Source organism: Dermacentor variabilis, chromosome 11 (genome assembly GCF_050947875.1).
Source record: "Dermacentor variabilis isolate Ectoservices chromosome 11, ASM5094787v1, whole genome shotgun sequence".
Lineage (NCBI taxonomy): Eukaryota > Metazoa > Arthropoda > Arachnida > Ixodida > Ixodidae > Dermacentor > Dermacentor variabilis.
Window position 1 is genome coordinate 67,019,580 of NC_134578.1, and position 19,882 is coordinate 67,039,461.

Genomic DNA, 19,882 nt, shown 5'->3' on the forward strand with positions numbered 1-19,882 from the left:
TCAAAGCGCTTTGCGTTCCGAGTGCTCAGCTAATGGTCCGGGGGTTACTGTTGCTAACCTCGTGGCAGTTAATAACATTTCCTTTCTTCCTGGTAAATGTTCCCTTAAGATCTGCAAGCTCGCGTCCAGGCTGACAATTTTCCGCTTCGAGCGCTTGGATACAGAGATCGATCCTATGCTCTAGTTGTGCCTCACCATTTGTTTTATTGCTTAATGCGTTCTTTTTCTTCCCAGCCGCCTGCGTCGTTCCTTTGACCAAAAGGTATTATTTCGCTCTTCAGAGAGCTATGCACTCTCTACAAACATACGGACCACGTAAGAAATGGCAATAACACAAATTTTCTTGTTTCTTTCTTTATTGAGGACCCAATGACTTCAACCACCAATAATGTTAAAACTGATCTCAGGTTGAAATCTCAGGATTGTATTTCTCTCCATGTTATACGGGCAAACTTCATCTCTTTGCATGCTGCATCATGAAAGGATAGATTTTTAAGCAATTGAATTTCTTCCACAAAACGCCTGCAGGATACACTCGCCTTCACAGCACCATCCAAGTCGATCCGGCACGGGCGGATTTGGCAGCTGAGGAAGAAACAGTTTAATTTTATATTTGGCCGCATTTTAGCCCACATTATGTGATCCACTTTATCTGAGGCCTTTATTCTTATTTATTTTCCATTAGAGAAGAAAGTCAAAAAAGCTTGAGAATATAGCAGACACCGATAATTGCATCAGATGTCGCAAAAAACGTATACCTGAAGAGTAGGTGAGAAAACTATGATGTCATTATGAGCCGCGTCATATGCCACATCTTCATTTCACTCTTGAAATGGGGGTTAGAGAAGGTTCAATATTTAAAACTCTACTCAAAGCGATTGGAGAGTCTATTTACGGTAACAAATTACTGTATATTTACATGTTCTCAGTAGCTGAACAAATTGATAAAGTTTTACATAGGCTGTCGACTAGCAAGTATGGCACAAACACTCGTGACTAGGACGCCATTTCAAAAATTATGGCAGCTGACAGTAATTATTTACATTGGTGATTGATACTAATAGTAACTATAGGAAATTTTTCTTATTTATAGGCCAATATTTATAAGCAGTGTGTATCGTTACAAACTTTTCAAAATATGTACACATTATGGAAAATGATGTCGCGGTGTTATGTCCGCGTTTACACAGTAGCCTCGGACGAAACTAGAACAAAAGTGCCATATATATATATATATATATATATATATATATATATATATATATATATATATATATATATATATATTAACTGCAGGCGCCCGTCAAAAAGCAAAAAGAAACATTGAATTTCCACACTTGGGCCGTGACCTGGGCTTCATTAGGAGTGTTGCTTGATGAGGTTATGAAACACCGGATCCGACGTACTACTGCACTCCCCCCCCCCCACACACACACACACACACACATATATATATATATATATATATATGCGCCCTAACGCGTGAATGACTAGTGGATAGAAGACGACAAACTGGAAGAGCAAACACTGCTCGAAGCAAGACAGAGACAGACAGACAACGAACTTTATTTGATTCTGAGGAGCTACCATCAAGACCCCCTAACGGGAGGTTATTGTTGCCGCTGGCCGCACCCACGTGGATGACAAAACGATGTGGCACCTCACCCTTTCCTGATCCCTCTGGACAGCCTGGGCTTTCTTTCGGAGTACCAGTACTATGATGTTGTTAGCCTGCTGCCATTCGGATTCGGTGGCGATAAGGTCGTTAGGCAACGCGGTACATCGCGAGAGCATGTGAGCCATAGAGCAAAAGGTTTCACTACAGTCGGGCCAACTAGGGTCCACATCTGAGTATATGTTACAGAGGAATCCCCGCGACGGCAAAGATACCGTGTGCAACATCGTGAGCACAGGTAACTGACCTCTACTGCGCTTCGGGTGAGGAAGAGAATAAACTTTCCTACCAAGTAGGTAGTGTTTAGTAATTTCATTAAATGTGAAAAGTGGATCGTTCTATTGAATCCCTTCCTGCCCCTCCGGAGCCTCCAGACCGTCGCGGCGCGTGAGTTCTCGCGCATGGTCGCGGGCCAGCTTCTGGAGGTTTGGAAAGCCCTCGAGAACGTTCGTGTAACCACGTGAAATATTGAGAACCAGAGCAAGCCCTTTTCTATAAAATAGAGGCACCCTCTCCAGCGAGGTTACCGAATTCGACAGCCCTGATTGCGCCTCTCGAGGAGGTGTAAATTTAGGAACGGTCTGGGTCACAAAAGGCCATAGAAAGGCAACTTCATTATAACAGACTTGCTATTTCGGCTCGGCGGGCCTGGTCGAGGGTCTGCATTTGGCTTTCCAACTCCAGTTCGGAGAGTCTCGCTTCCCACGACTTTGTCATGAGGTAGCGGTGAGACAGCGTCTCTAAGCACAAGGACTGGGAAGGCGATGCAAAACTGCACCTCACCCCAAGCTGCACGGCGCCTAGCGAGGGACAGAGAAATACCTCCACTTAGGTGGACTTCACAAGATTTGTGCTGACAAACACGGTGACAGCGGTCCGTTGTGCTGCTCCAGCCCGACATTCTAACACATGAATTCCCAATGCAGTCTGCTCTAGGAGGAAATGGTGCCTATGGCACATTCAGCGAAGAGCCAGGTTTAAGGCGAATAGCCTTAAGCGCAGAACGTTGGAAGCGCCAAGTTATTGCTCCCGCAGGAGTTAGCGACGACCATATTTCGTTTTTTGCAAGCCATGCCAACGACCCCAACCATGTATTTCCAAACTGACGCCGCTGCCTGGCTCAGTACGTCGTCCATGATTGGTCGCTTTCGAAAGTGGCTGAGTTCTGCACTGCCCGCATCTACCACCCCAAGAATCTACCGCAGCTCCCGGGTAAGGCATCCGTGCCTGCACAAGGGCGTTCGGTTATTGTGATGTCTAAGGTGTCAGAAGACATTCAAAATATGGGCATTTATTATACTTTAGCTGTTGGTCCTACTTTGACTCATGCCGAGACAACATTTCCATAATTCTACGGATTCTAGGACAACCAGACGCTATGGATCCCTTGATTCCTGAGATGAGCCTCATGCTTAGCCTGAGGATGTCAAGAGATTAAGTGCTGAGCAGAAGCTTCGGGATATTGCCGAAGCCGCGAATATCTACGAGTGGAACAACTACTGTTCGAATTGTTGTTAGAATTGAGTACAAATCTTGTGATTGAGGTGGTCTTGGTTCTACGTATCATCATTTGACCACCTCTGCTCAGCAGTTCATTCGTCGTAAGTTCGTTAATGGGGACTCGTCACCTTCTACGGTGACAGCCGCTCTCGCCGCTACATCGTCTGCATACGTTCGCGACAACGCTTACACATTAATTTCCTTTGTAAGAAGGAAGTTAAGGTGTTCTCACGAAGCATCGGGAAACGTTTGTGGAGCACTTAGTCGCCAGCGACTGCCTCGTGGAGATTATGTGGCGAGATGCAGGTCTTATACGTTAAACTTAGGAGAGACGGGAACTGCCAGTTTTGACGTGTACGTCTTACGCCTGAAAAAACGAGTGCTTACAATTGCGTGACCATGCTGCACTTCCTCACAGGAGCCAGCGCACAGTGTTTGTAATTTGTAATCACACTGTGACCATGGGGAAGGAAGGGAAAACGCGTTAACGAGTGAATCTTGTTGGCTGGAAGATGAGAACGAGGAAGAACAAACACAGCTTCAGAGGGAGCAGCGCTTTGTCTTATATTGTTGGTATCTCCAAGTTATGACACTTCGAGGTTGTGGTGTCACGTTGGCAGCATGGCATTCGTGCTATATCGATGCAAGTGTGGCCTACGATACGAAGGCGGCAACTAAAATCAATGCTGGTGTTTGACAGCATGACGAGAGCATGCGCGTGGCGCATGGGCGCCGCAGGGGACATCGTCTATCTAATCTAGGCGCAGTTATTGCAATCGCAAACATCTGTGCTATATCTGTCAGCCAGTTTGTTGCCAAGCTTCAATTTTGTTCTAAACTTGATTATAACCAAAGAAGCCCTGAACCATTTTTTATATAAATGCAGAAAAGCATTTGAAGTGAAAATAGGCTATTTCTGTAGTGTTCTGCCAGAAAAATTTCTTGAATGCGTTCAGCAGAAGCGGTGTTATTGGCAATCAAACCTGGCGTCCCTTGTGCTGCATTCCTTTCTTCACCGTGCAGTTGGGCGCACACCACAACGCTCCGGCTTCTAAATGTCACCATGGCATGCCGTTCAAATTACATTTTGGATGTTAGCGCCAGCGCCATGACTTCCGCCTTTGGTGCTTACGACGCGCTAAACATGAACGAAATACTTAAGTCCTGAGCAAGCTGCATTGCGCTTAGCCGGTGGACTCGTGGCGGCACCCCGCTCTGGCCGCGGTATTCACGCGATGTTGCCGAGCGCGGCTTGATGTCTGCTAACGGCCAATAGCAGCCGTCCATGGCAATTATGAAATGAAGCGTCCGAGGACGAAATAAAGCGTCCAGAATAAAGTGAGGACTGGGCCTCCTGTTGAAAAAAGAGCGTTTCAGAGAAACGTAACTTCGCGATCCGCTTGCAAGCTCCGCGCACAGTACGACAGCGAAATTTCGCTTAGGTGTTGACAGTAGCTACCCGCGGACAGTGTTAGTTCGCCAAGCCCGAGGGGTGCCTCAGGTACCCTATAAAATTGAGTGCAAGGGCAACGCCTCGCCTCATTGTGGCCTCGTACATTTAGTAAATCTCAAGACGTAGCGCTGCATATATATATATAATACGGGTGTGTGTGTTCCATGACGCAAACGGAATCAACGCGCTTATCAAACACTGTACAAAATGACAATTGAAAATTATGAAGAACAAGTCGCTGGGGATACTAGAAATTAAGGAAAGTCTCCACTGTCGACGAGCACAACCACTGGAGCCCCTTCACATAACGGTAAACAATATCGCAAGACGGGTGGGAGGTACGAAAGTTATTCTCGCCAACAAAAAAACAAAGTTATTTATTTTTTAGCAGGATGGGGCAAGGGAGTAAGAAGACCTGCGGCAGGGCGAAGCAATTCAGGGGTGCGGAGAACTAGAACGACGGGTCAGGTTCCCTTGTTCGCGCGGCCATGATAAGTGTCGAGGAGGGAAAGGCTTGCAGGTACTGAAGCTCTAAGGCGACATCGCGATTCTTGCTCAACTGTGGAAGAACCGCGTCGGTGCTGCTTTTTGCGCCTAGAATAGAAACGTGAAATTTTTTCACGCAGGCTGCGATAGGCTGACAGTTTTAGATTCACGCAACCAGAAGCTTTTGTTTTGCGCGCGCAAACACACGGAGTTCTACGTGCGCTACGCGCCGCATGAGTGGGACGCCTGTATTTTCGCAAGCGAAACGGTCTCTACGCGGGGGCATCGCAAACGCATAGCTCCTTGCTTCCGCATGTCCGTTGGCACCTTGTACCCAAAGACATAAACACTGCTGAATCCAAGTTTGTTCACAAGGGATCTCAGCCTCCGCGTGATTCTCGCACCTCGCCCACTGGGCGTCCGTGCTCTCGGATGTTTCGAGATCTCCCGGTAGCTGTTGGCAGAGCCCGTCATGTACGTGACGCGCGCTAGGGAAGGACTAAGATTTGACTTGCTTACATGAAATCCTACGTTCCCTGTGTTCGGCTCATGCGCAGTTTTGATCCTGCAATGTCCTGACGTCATTAGCGCTTACACATACGTAAAAACGAAAACTGTCTAGTAAAACACATCCTACTGATACTGCTGGCATATCGTGTAATAAGAGGAAAGTGGTGGTTTTACCAGCACTTTCCCACTACCAGGTGAAGTGAGGTGAGGTTTTAAGAACTTTGCAGGGACAACATGGCCACAATTAGTACATGGCCGGTGTAGTTGGAGAAGTATGGGAGAGGCCTTTGCCCTGCAGTGGACGTAACCATGATGATGATGATGATGATGGTGGTGTTGGTGGTGGTTTTACGGGCGTCGGAGAGACATGCTGGAACTGATTGTCTACAGGAGAAGTCGTAGTGTCTGCGGGTTGCACGAAACGCGACATGTGCGCACGTTAGGGTTCGCTTGGGCACAGGAAATTCATGACAGGCGATGGCGTCAGTGATGACAGCTCGTGTTTGATAGGCTCCCGTAAGCTGGAATTACTGGGCGAAGACTGTTGAGTCGCGTTGTTGAGTTGAGTGGTTGTAGGCTACTGGTGGGATTAGCCGTGCAGTTGCTCCACCATAGCGACACTTAAAATAAGTAAATCACATAAATCAGACGGAGATAGTGACGCGCCTGTTGCCTTCTGAAGCCTCTCTCGTATGATGGCATGCTCCAGGCACGTGGATAAACAACCCTAGATGGAAGATTGCATCTGCAGACTGGGAACAATTTAAGGCGATGACACATATGGCTCGAAACGCTCCAAAAGAATTTTAATATAATTTTAATATAAGTGATGCCGTTGCTTATATTACCGCTTTTATCATTTGTGCTTCATCGGAGTGTATCCCACAAATGAATTGGACCCTGAAGAAAGGCCACTGCCCTGGTGGAACGAGGATTACGGGAATGAGCGAAAAAAAAACAGAATAAGGCATGGGACATCGCTGCGCCAGTCTGCAACAACTGAGAACCTGGTTAACTGCAAGCAAATAAGATCCCAAGGAAGATGAACACGGCGCATTGCTAGAACAGAAAGCTGGGAAAAATAGGTCTCCAGCATTATTTGCTTCAAACAAGAAAGAAAAGTATGGAATCAGCTGAAAAAATTAGTAGGCCAGCAACCTTACCTGCAGCTCTTGATCGATGTCCAAGGCAATAACCTTGAATACCAGGTTAATGCCCTTGGACAGCATTTGGAGCAAGTGTCCAGCTCCGAGCATTATTCGGAGTCATTCATTAAACTAAAACAATCAGCAGAAAGCAAGCGGTTCAATAGGAAGCGTGCTGAAACTTAACATTACAATTCAGTGTTGCGGAGTTCAGGGCATCACTAAACAGTTGTCAAAGCTCTGCTCCCAAAGCCGACCGCATTATGCATGAGATGATAAGGAATCTTGACTCTGACACTCAAATGGCCACTGCTGTTCCTTTTTAACACTATTTGGGTAACTGGCTACATTCCACTGGTATGGAGATAAGTTATCGCAGTACCCACTTTAAAACAAGGTAAACATCCATCTTCAGCGGAATGTTACCGTCGCATTGCATTAACAAGTTCTATTTGCAAACTTTATGAAAAAAAGACAAACTGCAGGCTTTTACATCTCCTTGAAGAAAACAAACGGCTCGATCCGTATCAGTGCGGTTTTAGAGAAGGCCGTTCTACAACAGACAGTTTTGTTCGCATAGAAGCAAAAATTGGTGACACTTTTATACACAAACGGTTCTTTCTGTCTGTCTTCCTCGACATAGAAAAAGCATATGATACAACGTGGCAGTATAAAATATTACGAGATCTCTCAGAAATTTGTATTCACAGGAATATGCTTAACATAATTGAAAGCTACTTATTAAATCGCACGTTCAGCGTTAAAGTAGGGAATTCTCCGTCCAGACCATTTACACAGGAAACTGGGGTGCCGCCTGGAGGCGTACTAAGCTGTACGCTTTTTGTCATAAAAACGAACCCCTTGCGTTCAACAATACCACATGGCATGTTCTATTCTCTGTGTCTAGATTATGTACAGATCGCTTTCAAGTCATGTAACCTCGCAATCCGTGAATGACACATCCAAATTGGACTCACCAAAGTGTCTAAATGGGCCAGTGGAAATGGTTATAACGTAAATTCTAATAAAAGCCCATTTGTTCTATTCACATGAAAGGGAGGACTGGTCGCAGATCCCGACATAGAGTTAAATAGACAGCGCATACCTGTAGACACCGAACATAAATTTTTGGGCCTTTTTCTGGGTAAGAATTTACTTTCCTACCGCACCTAAGGTATCTTAAGCACAAATGCCTGAAAAAAAATAAAAATTCTGAAACCCTTTCGCGTCCAATATGGGGCACTGACAGGAAATTCCTCATAAATGTGTACAAAAGCCTTATACGTACATGCCTAGATTAGGGAGCTGTGGTTTACCAGTGTGCCACTGCAAGCGCCTTAAAGATACTTGACCCTATTCATCCTCTAGGTAGCTGCCTGGCCTGCGGTGCCTTCAGGACGTGTCCTGTGCAGAGTCTCTACATTGAAGCCAACGAGTGGTCGCTTCATCTTCTGAGGTTGTACTCCACTTTCCTTTATTTCTGAAAGTTGACGCGAACCGCTGCTATCCTTGATTCAAAAGCATAAATGACCTCCCATCTGCAAAGCTGTCTGATAGTCGACCTGCAGCTAGAGAACCGATTTCTCTGCGTGTAAGAAAATGTTCTGTGAAAATGGGAGTTCCGAGTCTGGAGCAAAACCTCATAGTCCCAGCGAAGCAACTGCCGCCGTGGCAGTGGCAGCTCATAGAATGAGATACATCGTTCGTGCAGGTGACAAAACACGCTCCAAAGGCACGTATTAGAATAAATTTCTTAGAATTGCAGCTCAAGCAGCCATACAGAGAATTTTACACGGATGCTTCGAAGTCACACGCTGGCGTTTCGTTTGCAATGCCAACGCTATGCACCCGGAAACAAGCCTCTTCTCCGCAGACACTTATGCAATAGTGCCTGCTGTTCAACAAATAAAGAAAACAAAGCTACAGAAAGCCATTGCATTTATAGACTCCCAATCTGTCGTAAAATCTCTGAGGTCACTGAAGAACCTCAAGAACCCTGTACTCGCTAAGCTATATTCACTCATGTGTATAGTACATACGTCTAATTAACACATCACAGTATGTTGGGTGCTTGCGCACAAAGGCATTGAGGGGTAACACGCTTGCTGATGAAATTACGAAATCCGTTACAACGAAAGCTAGCAACTCTTCCATAGGTATCCCACCCTGAGACCTAAAACCATTTTTCCACAAAAAACTTAGAAGTCATTGCCAACAGATGTGGAACGCTGAAACCTCCCATAAACTTCTTTTATTTAAGCCACACTTGGGAAATGATGCATCAGTAGCAAAAACACGGTGAACTGATCTAACTTTGTGCCCCCTTAGGTTAGGTCATACCTATGGCACCCTCTCTCATCTATTGACCGGTAACCAAGCTCCAACCTGCTGTAAATGTGGCGAGACACTGACCGTCTTCCAGGTCCTTCTGGAGTGTCGGGAAGCGGAATCTCAAAGGAAAAAAAATTACCGACGATTACGTTACTTCCTAATGCGAAATTTGAGCGCAGCAAATAAGCTGTTTCACCTTTTGGATAGATTGAGGCAAAGAAATTGAGCAACACATGTATGCGCTATCACATAATTTTTTTTTATTTTTCACACGTATTCCTTTAACAAAGACTCCACTAACAGTTCTTGACAGTCATGAAGGAAGCTTTGTGGTCGGAGAAATAGACTGATATATGTTCGACTTGGTACACCAATGCTTGATTCTCAAAGACGAGATCTATACAAGTGCCTCGCGAGGTTGTCACAGCCGTGGGGGAAGCAGAGGCTAAGCGCCGCCGCCGAGAATACCCTGCCGTTCGCGCCGCCGAAGCGGAGGCTCATCGCCGCCGTCGAGAGCAACCAGCAGTAAGCGAGGCTGAAGCAGAAGCTCATCGCCGCCGCCGAGAAGACCCTGCAGTTCGCGCCGCCGAAGCGGAGGCTCATCGCCGCCGTCGAGAGCAACCAGCAGTAGGCGGAAGCGGAGGGGGGCGGCGTGTACACCCAGCGGCAAACGATGGGGGCAGAAGCGCGCGCAGCAAGCGGACAACACGATAAAGGGAGGAGGGAAGAGAAAGCAGCGACTGACTGATGCCGCTGACGGCGATAGTGAGTCAACCCCAGCTATCCGCCACACAAGAACAGGGGGGGGGACCCTTTCCTCCTCTTTCTGCATGGCGGCGACGGTGTTCTATGCAGTCACGTTATCTTGACTCTCTAGCGGCGTCAGCGGCATCCAGCGGTATCAGTCGGTCGCTGCTAGCGCTGGGGGGATGAAAGGGGGGCGGAGCTGGTTACGAGGCCGACGACGACGCCGACGACGACGACGACGCGAAACCCAGGAACGGACGCCAAAGAGCTGCGCTCTAAAAACACTTCCCTCTAGCTTACCGACAGCATATTCCTTTACATCCGGGTATGTTCCTTGGTTCTGACCCGGTTTTTAACAGAAAATATGTTTTTAATTTGTACAGTATGTTGTCGCAATAAAAATACTAGGCCCACAAGTTTCGTAGCACGACTTCTCACCAGAGGCTCCTGCTGCGAACGCAGCGCTTCGTATACCAATTGCCTCCGAGGCCTTTCACTTAAGGACCTTGCTGAGGCAATATTGCTACCGGTATTATTACGGTTTTTAGTGTTTCAAACTTTCATTGTATATTAGGTTCACAGCACACCTCAAAAACCGTTGTCAGTACTTTAACAAGTTCCTACCTTGCTTCTTGTCTTAGGGTTCTATACAGCCAAACACTATATCGTCAAATACATCCACCTTACCCATTGTTTTTATCTTCATCACCGAATACACAACACCATTTCTTGGCGTCCTATGGACGTGACTGGCCCTTGCGCCACAGAACCCTACACATCATCATCATCATCATCATCATCATCATCATCATCATCACTACGTGTTTCATGCGATTTATGAAGCAGTGCCCCTTTTATCATTTCCGTAGTGCTCGCATAATCGAAACGCTAGTAATTTGTTCCTTTATGCATTTCACACACTGAACGCGTGTTGTTGTTTGCTACAAAACGCAGTTTTGGTTGTTAGAATCTACTTCAAAAAAGGGCAGCTTCCTAGAAAGTTTCTCGGGGTCTCATAATTGTGTGATTTTTCATTAATGCAATAGAGCACAAGCTTTGCTTATTACCGTACCTTGCGTTGCATTACTTTACTACGGATGCCTGTAACTTACGTGGCATGAGCTGGAGTAGTTGCTGTTGTAGAAACCATAAAACCAACCACCGTGTCTGTTGCAATAGTAAGAACAAGAAAACAGAACCATTTTCTGAAAGAAAGACAATATATTATAAAACAAGATTATTAAACGTTTCACAAAATGAGATTCGCAATGTTACATTCATCAACAGCTCATTCTTTTTAACTCCTGGAATACTGTGCAGTGGGTATTGTGAAGGTGAATCTTTTTATCTATTATGTCTTGGTAACAGAAATGGTAAAGAACTTAGCGAATCCTATAACTTATTATGTATTCGTGTAAAACTGCCACCTTTTTAGTCTACTTATTATATGACAATATTCGGATGACCCTTACATATCCGGTACTTCACCTATACCATGGCGAGAATCAAGTGACAGAACAGTATAGTTTCGCTTTTTCACCGGCAGGCAGTACCCAGTGAAATCTAAATTTTGATATTCACACGTTAACACAAAAAGGGCACGGAGCACTTTGAGCAGCCAAAGACAGATTTAAGCAAAATATGAACCAGCCAAAGGAAATGAAACCGGGGAACTATCATTGATGTCGAGGATTGTAAAAGGGTGGGCTCAGTGCGACATTTTGAACAGCGCGAAACAATAAAATGCTACAAGTGAACTTTCAGGAAAGACCCTCTGACCACTTTTAATACCAAGTTCAAGAGGGGGGAACTTTGGGCCAGTTGGTCCGACACGTTCAAAGAGGAAGGGAACCGCGACTTCAGACGGAACGTGACGAAGGAGCTCGTCACGTCCCGCTCGTTTTTTCCACTCTTTCGTCACGTCCCGTCTGAAGTCGTGGTTGTTTCCCTGTTTAATATCAACTTTCTTGTTGCTCTTCCGCAACACTTTATACTTCCCTTTTGCCTGATCTTAACGGCGTTAACCTCTGTTAGCCGAAAGCATGTTTTGAGGTGCCAAATGAGCATATGAGCTCACCAGATGGTTTAATTCTGCTAATTCAAGTCGGATACGGTCAGCTTGTTACGTAGACACCCAATCTGGAACAACATTTTGCTCATATCGAGCGCCACTGTTGCAATGAACTGAAGTCGGAGTACTGGTACTTTGCCGAACACTTGAACCATTTGAACTGCCACCGTTGCTGCTTCACAGATTTTTCATCTTTGTTGAAAAGGCTTTCTAAGTTTACACGGTTTCTGTAAGGTCCTTACTGTAAACCTTGCACTTAATGCAATGTGTATGTCTGGAAGTGAGAAACACTTCTACTAAACTAATACTGAAACATAGTGACGTGATACACAAGAGACAATAGAATTGAAGATAACATGAGCCTAGACTAGCTGAAATGTATTGACAGACACGACTGGATTTGCGAACATTGCCATCACTTTTCTCTCTCTTCCCTTGTATTTCCCGGTATCCTTCGTCAGCATAGAGTACCATCTCGCCATTAATTTTGTACTTTTAAGATATTTAGGTCTGATATAGGTCTAGGTGTGCACTGTATTCTTGCAATCACTTGCTTAAAAAAAGAATTCGCAAGAATTATATCGCGAGAAAAAATGTTTGCATAGAATCCGCACTATTGCTAAAGATGCAGGTTTGCCATGTACTTAATTCTAGGCTTTCTTTTGATATTCAAGAAACCACCAGCAAAAATATCCATGTTACAATTTATAGTGTATAATAATTCAAGAAGGGCTTTAACAACATCATGAAGCGAAGCGCCAAGTAAGCTAAGAAACGAAGACAAAGTCGCTATGTGTGCGTGTACACATTACAATCTATAGATGAAAACTCTATAAACTGCCTCACAATATCGCTGAATCAGCACATGGGGTTCGGCGTGGCGTACAATATTTCATTGTAAATGCTCAGAATAAAGTCATGTAAAGATGAAATAATACGAGCTCAGCGGTAAAGAAGCTGAAAACAAGCTGCATTTATTTAACATACACATCATGAACATGCGACCAGCTGCCGAATCCCGGCCACGGCGACCGCATTTCGATGGGGGCAAAATGCGAAAACACCCGTGTACTTAGGTTTAGGTCCACGTTAAAGAACCTCAGGTGGTCAAAATTTCTGGAGTCCTCCACTATGGTGTGCCTCATAATCAGAAAGTGGTTTTGGCAGGTAAAACCCGATAATTTAGTTTTAATCATGAAATATGCGTTGCTGCCTTCGCAAGAAGGTTATGGCGCTTAAATTCAGGGATGAAAATTAAGTACACATGAAAGTATACCGACTTACAGCTACAAAAGGTGAAAAAGTTCAATTTAGCTATCGTGCTTGTCATATACATAGCCACCTATGCTGTTCTAAAGGGAGAAAACTTTATATATATATATATATATATATATATATATATATATATATATATATATATATATATATATATATATACATATATGACTTTATGTAAGCGTGCCATCATTATGAGAGCCAATATGATCTAATCGAAGATGGTCACTAAACTTAACAGCTATATGTATCCCGGCCGCTTCATTCGTTTTATTTTAATAAGTTTCAAAATGTAGCACACAACTTTGAAGACCGGCAACATTTTTGCTGCAATAAAGTGCCACCGTAAGCAAAGTACACAATCGTAAAGATTTAAAAAAATAGAGTTCAGTTCATGACACTTTCACGAAGCAGTAATAGTGTGAAGTTATCTTTTGGTACGAAACATCAATCAATCCTGGCTGATAAATTTGTTCTCTGCCTTAACGTGCTATTGAGTGGTTTTGAGTAGATTACCGAGGTATTTTCCTTGTCGTCACAATTTTTCAATTCGGGAGGATGTGCTTGCTTCTCTTCCAGCAGACCTACACATGAAAAACAACTTTAAATGTATTTTAGCGTTCAAAAAAACAAAGGAAAAATTTCCCTGCAACCCTTCTCACAATGACTATCGACGGTAGTGCGATTAGCCTTTTGGCAATCCAATGGTACATCGTATTGCTGAAGTTAAGTTTATTTGGTGTATGTAACGATAATTCTGAGACTTTCCTTGCTACCGTTTCATACGATAGGCACTGTCTGTAGTGTCAGCCTGAAATTGCCGCGCGACTGGCTATTAGAGGCACTTCGCGTGCATTCGATGGCTTCCTTCACTCGAAGAAAACGCATTTATGGAGCACGTATGTAGCAATTGAACGCTGTAATATGAAATTTTATGTTGTTCTACAATGTTTTCATTGATACTTTGCATATATATAAAATACTGGAAAATTTGAATAAATAATTGAAGCTACGTATATGATTCGGCAGAAGGAAAAAAAATAGTATCTCCAAGCGATAGCACACATTACTTTGGTTCTGTCCACCTACGTGGCATTTCCATATATTTAAATCTTGGTGCACAATAGTGGCAACACCCTGTATATCACGAAGGCGAATCAGAAGGTCTTTGCCCCTACTCTTCAAGGTGCCAATATAAGGTACACACAGGTGATTACAAATATACGTACTATTCTACGTACCTTAGACTATTTTTCCACATAGTCCTCACGCCGGTTCAGACATTTGTCCTTTTGCAGCACTAAATTCCACACGACCGTTTGGTAGAATCAGCGCGGCTGACTGTGGGACTACTGTCGGACTGCTGTCTTGGCATCGTCATTGCCCGTGGAACAGTGTCTTGCCAGGAACTTCTTCATTACTCCCAGTCAAATTACCCTTGCTTCTCGGCGGTTTTGATGGCCACACTTCGTTGCTCGTATGCCGCGGACGTGTGAAGCACAACCGCCGTATTCAACTGACAGCAGCGCAGTGCCGCGGAGCTACCGGCAGATAAGGCCGGGCCGGCCCAAAAAGGTCCACCGCTTGGAATGGATATGTTGACTTCGCATTTACGGCCGTAATTTCGATTCAAGAATAGGGGCACTGACTTTCTTATTCGCTTTCGTAAATGTATTTTAATGCGAAAGCGTTAAAGCCTCGTGCCGCAGAAAATCCGGTGTCGGCGTCCGCGGCCGAGAAAATCATTCCCGATACACGCAGGGCTGCCTCGTGGCGCAGAGGCGTGACGTAACTAATTCAATTTCTCAAAGTTAAATGCGTCACAAAATTGGTAAAGTACGCCTTAAACAAAACTTGCAGACATAATAGTCTCGGATTGTAATTTGAAAGTACGAGAAAAGATAATTATGTTTCGCGGAAACTCAAACACGAACCGCTTTTGCAGGTGCGGCCCGGCCGGCTCGATTCCTTCGAATACCATAAAAAAAAAAGAGGCGGAAAGCTCGCCTTGGTGCATAGTGTTCGCCGCCAGCATTTCCTGGAAAACATCACACTTGCGTAAGCTACTTGCAGGGAAGCACGAGAAGGAGTAAGTTATGTTTGAATGCTGTCGTTTTGCACTGTTAAAGGCAAAGCTTAAGCGTCCGCCCAAATATTTTTATAGGGCTTGCTAGGAAAATTCGAAAATCATCTCCTGACTAGTCCATATGAGCTTTCTTTTTGTGGTTATATATCGTCAAATATATAGATATAATTTCACATAGCCACTCGCCTGGCACCATGTTGCATATACAGCAGGGGGCTTTTTGTTTTTTGATACGGTGGCTTTTCATCAGCCTGATCTGCACGCTTCTTACTAACATCCTGCTCGCTACACACTACGTTCATTACACTGGCTCACGCTCAAAACAAGAACACTTCACGCAGAAACACTACTGGAATTGCCTAAGTACGCGCAAGCAATGTGGTACTTGATTATATCTACGAACCCCATGTCATTATCCATATTATTAAAAGTGATCTGATCACCCGTGTACCTATATAATCGTAAAATAATATATTGACGCGCGAAATGAAAACACGCATAGGGTTGCGCTCAAATTTGGCATAAGGGAGTGTCGTAACCGCCGGTTAATTTTTTCTCGCGCTTTCGCCATACCCTCCTCCTCTGCCTTCTGCCTCATGGTTCTGCTGCACCCTCCTACGACCCAGTTCTTTTCGCGCCGTCTTCTCTTTCGCCATCTTTCGTCACCAGCTGCGCTCCGCATTCCCTCTTTAATCATTCGCCGTACTCCTTTGCTCGGTTGCTATAGACACCGAGGCTTCCTGACGCTCAATGCTGGAACGGGCACGTAAGAGCTGCACTCTAAAAAATGTTTATGACTCGGCTCACTATTCGCTGTCGGGCGCCGTTAGTCAACACCGCTAGCCTTTTGAAGGGCTTGAGCGTTTAGAGACATTACATAGTAAAATATTACAATAGATGTAAGACAATTTGTCCTTCTATCAGATTAGTACGAGAATGATGAAAGACGGTGTCTATCTGGAGACAATAGTTCGATAAGAAAGCTGTGTTTTTTTCCTGCCAGCAAGCCTCTTGTGAATCCGTTGTTATAACGCAATTTCATTTTTCGACCAGTGTTGATTACTGCAATCCTCTATCTCCCTGGCAAACTGTCTTAATTTATATAGTTTAGAAGAACTTGTTGTTGGGCGAGTTGGTAGATATTAGCGAGCATTGTTTAACTGCGCGAACAAACGAACCACAAAGACAGCCAGGGACAAGGACGGGCGCAGTAAGAAGGACTGCGCCCGTCCTTGTCCCTCGCTGTCTTTGTGGTTCGTTTGTTCGCGCAGTTAAACAATGCTCGCTGTCTTAATATATATCGCACTCACGCGTCGGGAGTTATTGTCAGGGAAGTCAGCAACTCAAAATGTTTTATATCACGAAACAAAACAAAGTTAATAGAAAGGAAGCTGTAAGGAGTCTATGAGTAATCTAAGAAATCTTTACAATGGTTCTGTTTTTGCTTTGTTTTTCGCCTACGCTGAATAATAGTCACAGAGGAAAAAAGTATGTCAAACCAGAGCAGATGCCGGGACTTCGGCCTTTACGATGGTCCTTGGGCCTGTTTTCTTTTTTTTTACATTACAACACACAGGTGCCACATGCGTATTTCGTTGTATATATTCCTGGGTCGTGTGTTCACACTATCGAAAAAAATTACTTCGAAGTTTTGTATTGTAGCCATAAACCGGAGCTTTGACAAGAGTGGTGTTATTTGGGCTGTGTGGTATTGGAGACTGTGAGATTAGGCATAATTCTCTAATAGCTAAAGTGTATTTTATGCATCGTCTTTGTGTTTATACTTCCATATTTGTTGTGAAGAGTCAGTGAAAATATTTAATAACATAATGATAAGTTCATTTACCTAGAAAATGTTAATTTAAATGCCACTGTTGCACTTGCATTGCCACCTTCTGCAATGTCCGTCGTTCATAAATAATATGGAGCATAGGAAAATATATTTATAGATATCGCAAAATATTATTTCATAGATAAAAAGAAAATGTTTGTATTTAACAATCATTCTGTGTTATAGACTACTGTGTTTCACTACGGAAATAAATACCCGGTAACTTGAAAGATGACTTTCCAAATCACTTACTTATGTCGTTACCCTGTGCGCACATGCCATTCTTGCATATGCCAGCTCCTCCGTAGGGTCTTCCATTGCTGTTTAATGTCTGCATTTAAGACAAGTAGTAAAAATGAAGCAAAATACTACGAAAAGAGTAGGAATTCATTGAGAAGTAAGAAGGAGCATACGGTAACTTACTTTAATTAGTAGAGCAAAATTATATGACAAGATGTTTGTACGGTATTCAGTAATTTCAAAACGATATTATGAGCCTCTAAAGTGGTTATTGAAACCAAAAGCACGTCGGCAGCAAATAAGTAGCCTACAGCATTGATGCACAGGGTGAAAAAAAAGCTAAGTGGACATTAACAGTAAATGCGTGAGATGCATTTCCATGATGCTATACCTAGTTTAGGTCCGAAATGCAATATTTAACCCGCGTACATCACATTGAAAAGTTTTGCTCAGGAGCTGGCTCGACACACTTCCTCTCTCTTCGAGGAGTGAACTGCAACTGACAGTGGTCCGCAACAGACCATCATCAGTTGCACTATATTGTAACAGCAACGAAGAACGGCACAGCTGGAAGAAGATAAATAGAAGGGCAAGCAGAAGGACAGAGTAGTATTAGGTCCGAATAATAGTTGGTTTTGGGACATCTCAGATTTTCGTACGTCCTCCTCCCTTTGGAACCTCTTCAATGTGCCGGACTCCCGTTACACTTTGGTGGCAGTGGCAACGTAAACCCGAAGTAAGACGTCCCCCAGTACGACGCCTTCGCTCGCATCGGGCCTGCAATCTGTAGCGGCACCACAATCGGTTACTCAAATGAATCATGGCCATTATGCGAGTGAGGCCACCACTAGGCAACCGCGACCACCGTCTCCGGCTGCAGATTCTGGTATGATACCTTCAAACATTCACCTTGCCGATTCGGATTTCATTCGCCGCCAGCCTGTGCCCGACACTGCACCTCTCCAGGACTTCTTTGAACATGCCTTAACGTGCGACTGTTCTTCCTTGGGAACTGCTTAGTTCAGCTTATGTATTCCCCGAAGAGTCGTATCGCATACATCACCACATGTGTTTCTAGCTTCGTATCGCCTACTTCCAGTGCTCAAGCTCCACCTGTCCCGGCACCTCGATATCAATTTCCCAATTCCGTCACCAAGCGATGTCAGCGATCCTTTTCCAGTAAACCTACCTTTGAAGGTACCACGTCATGATCTGCTTATCATACAAAGTTTGAGTCTTTCGCTACTCTACACTCCTGGTCCCATCACCCCAAAGCTCCAATCCTCGTAGCTCAGGTACGTTCTGCTGCCGCTGAAGTTCTGAGTTACTGCTGGCCTCAGACCGTTCCAAGAACGCAAGTCTCGAATCATACTGTTGTGATGCTCGTTTTCTGCACTTACATCTTACAGAATTACAGGACCTGCAAGAGGGCCACTACAGCCGGCAAGGGTTCACTTCTAATGTTAAACGCCTGTCGTGGAAGGTCCTGGCTGGCTGTGCCAACTTCACTGCCGACTTCATTATTACCAAAGAATTCATCAACGCCATCATTGACCTCAACGTTCAACTCTTAGTCCGCGTTGCCTGCCCGCCCAGCTAGGGTTCACGCTGCCTAAGCACTTGCTTTGGGGGCTCAGGTAGTAGAATTCCACTGCAGTGCCTGTCCCTCGACCTGCTCTAAGCCAAGAAGCGTCAGCAGACCAAGTGAGTCGCTCCAACATATGCTGTCAGCACTCTCCGCTCATGCGCGGCTATCAATGCAATGGGATCGGCCATTAGAGTCGAGATTTTGTGCATGGTACCCATTCGTTGGAAAACTGTACAATGGACAACCGAAAGCAGGTCCCCTTGTATGTCGTTAAGTCCATTTCCCGTCTCTGCCGTTTACAAATATGTGGACGTTGCAAAACCAGTTAGGTGAGCCACCGGAAAACGTTGAAGCCTTAGCGACACCAGTGCAGCTTTTAACTTCATGGCACAAAATTTGTTCCCCATTCAGTGCCATCTGAAGATGGGTAAGGTTGTACTAGCCGGCCTCCTTGACGCTGAATGCATGCGTCTAGCATCACTCGGAGAAATCTCGATGACAGTGTCTACTTTCGGAAAAGTGTAGATGTCGCATTCATTGTGATGCAAAACCTCTGCGGATCCTTGATTTTGGGCTACAACTGGTGCTCAACACTAGGCGTACCGCGGACTTTACCCACGCCGGCTCCCAATATCATTGCTCCCTCGCGATGCGGCACCAGACCAGACAGCCAACACCGTCGTAAATAACGCGCTGTCCTCGTGTGTGCGCTCTACATTTTGGTTGGCCAGCCACGCCGCCGCAGGCACTCTCTGATTTCTGAGCAGTAGAACTTCTTCATTGCGTAACCAGTTCTCAGGATTATTTTCGTGCCAGAGTACGCGCCCTCCCAACATGGATTTGTGCACTAAGGACCGTGCTCGACAATCAGGAACATGTTCGTCCACCACCATAGCTTTCTTTCCTAGCACTGGAATTTCTTTTGTTTTCTTGTGCGGGCACCC

At 44.8% G+C, this 19,882-nt stretch overlaps 1 protein-coding gene across 1 annotated transcript in view; it reads right to left on the bottom strand.

Moving 5' to 3' along the window:
- Positions 1-320: 320 nt before the first annotated feature.
- Positions 321-19,882, bottom strand: part of LOC142564309 (uncharacterized) — a 30,199-nt gene continuing 10,637 nt past the window's right edge. The window contains exons 3-6 of the mRNA XM_075675261.1: positions 17,363-17,441; positions 13,710-13,777; positions 10,960-11,052; positions 321-585 (exon numbers count right to left, since the gene is read on the bottom strand). Of these exons, the coding sequence (XP_075531376.1) occupies positions 493-585; positions 10,960-11,052; positions 13,710-13,777; positions 17,363-17,441 (333 nt within the window). The 3' untranslated portion in view covers positions 321-492. The remainder of the gene's footprint in view (positions 586-10,959; positions 11,053-13,709; positions 13,778-17,362; positions 17,442-19,882) is intronic.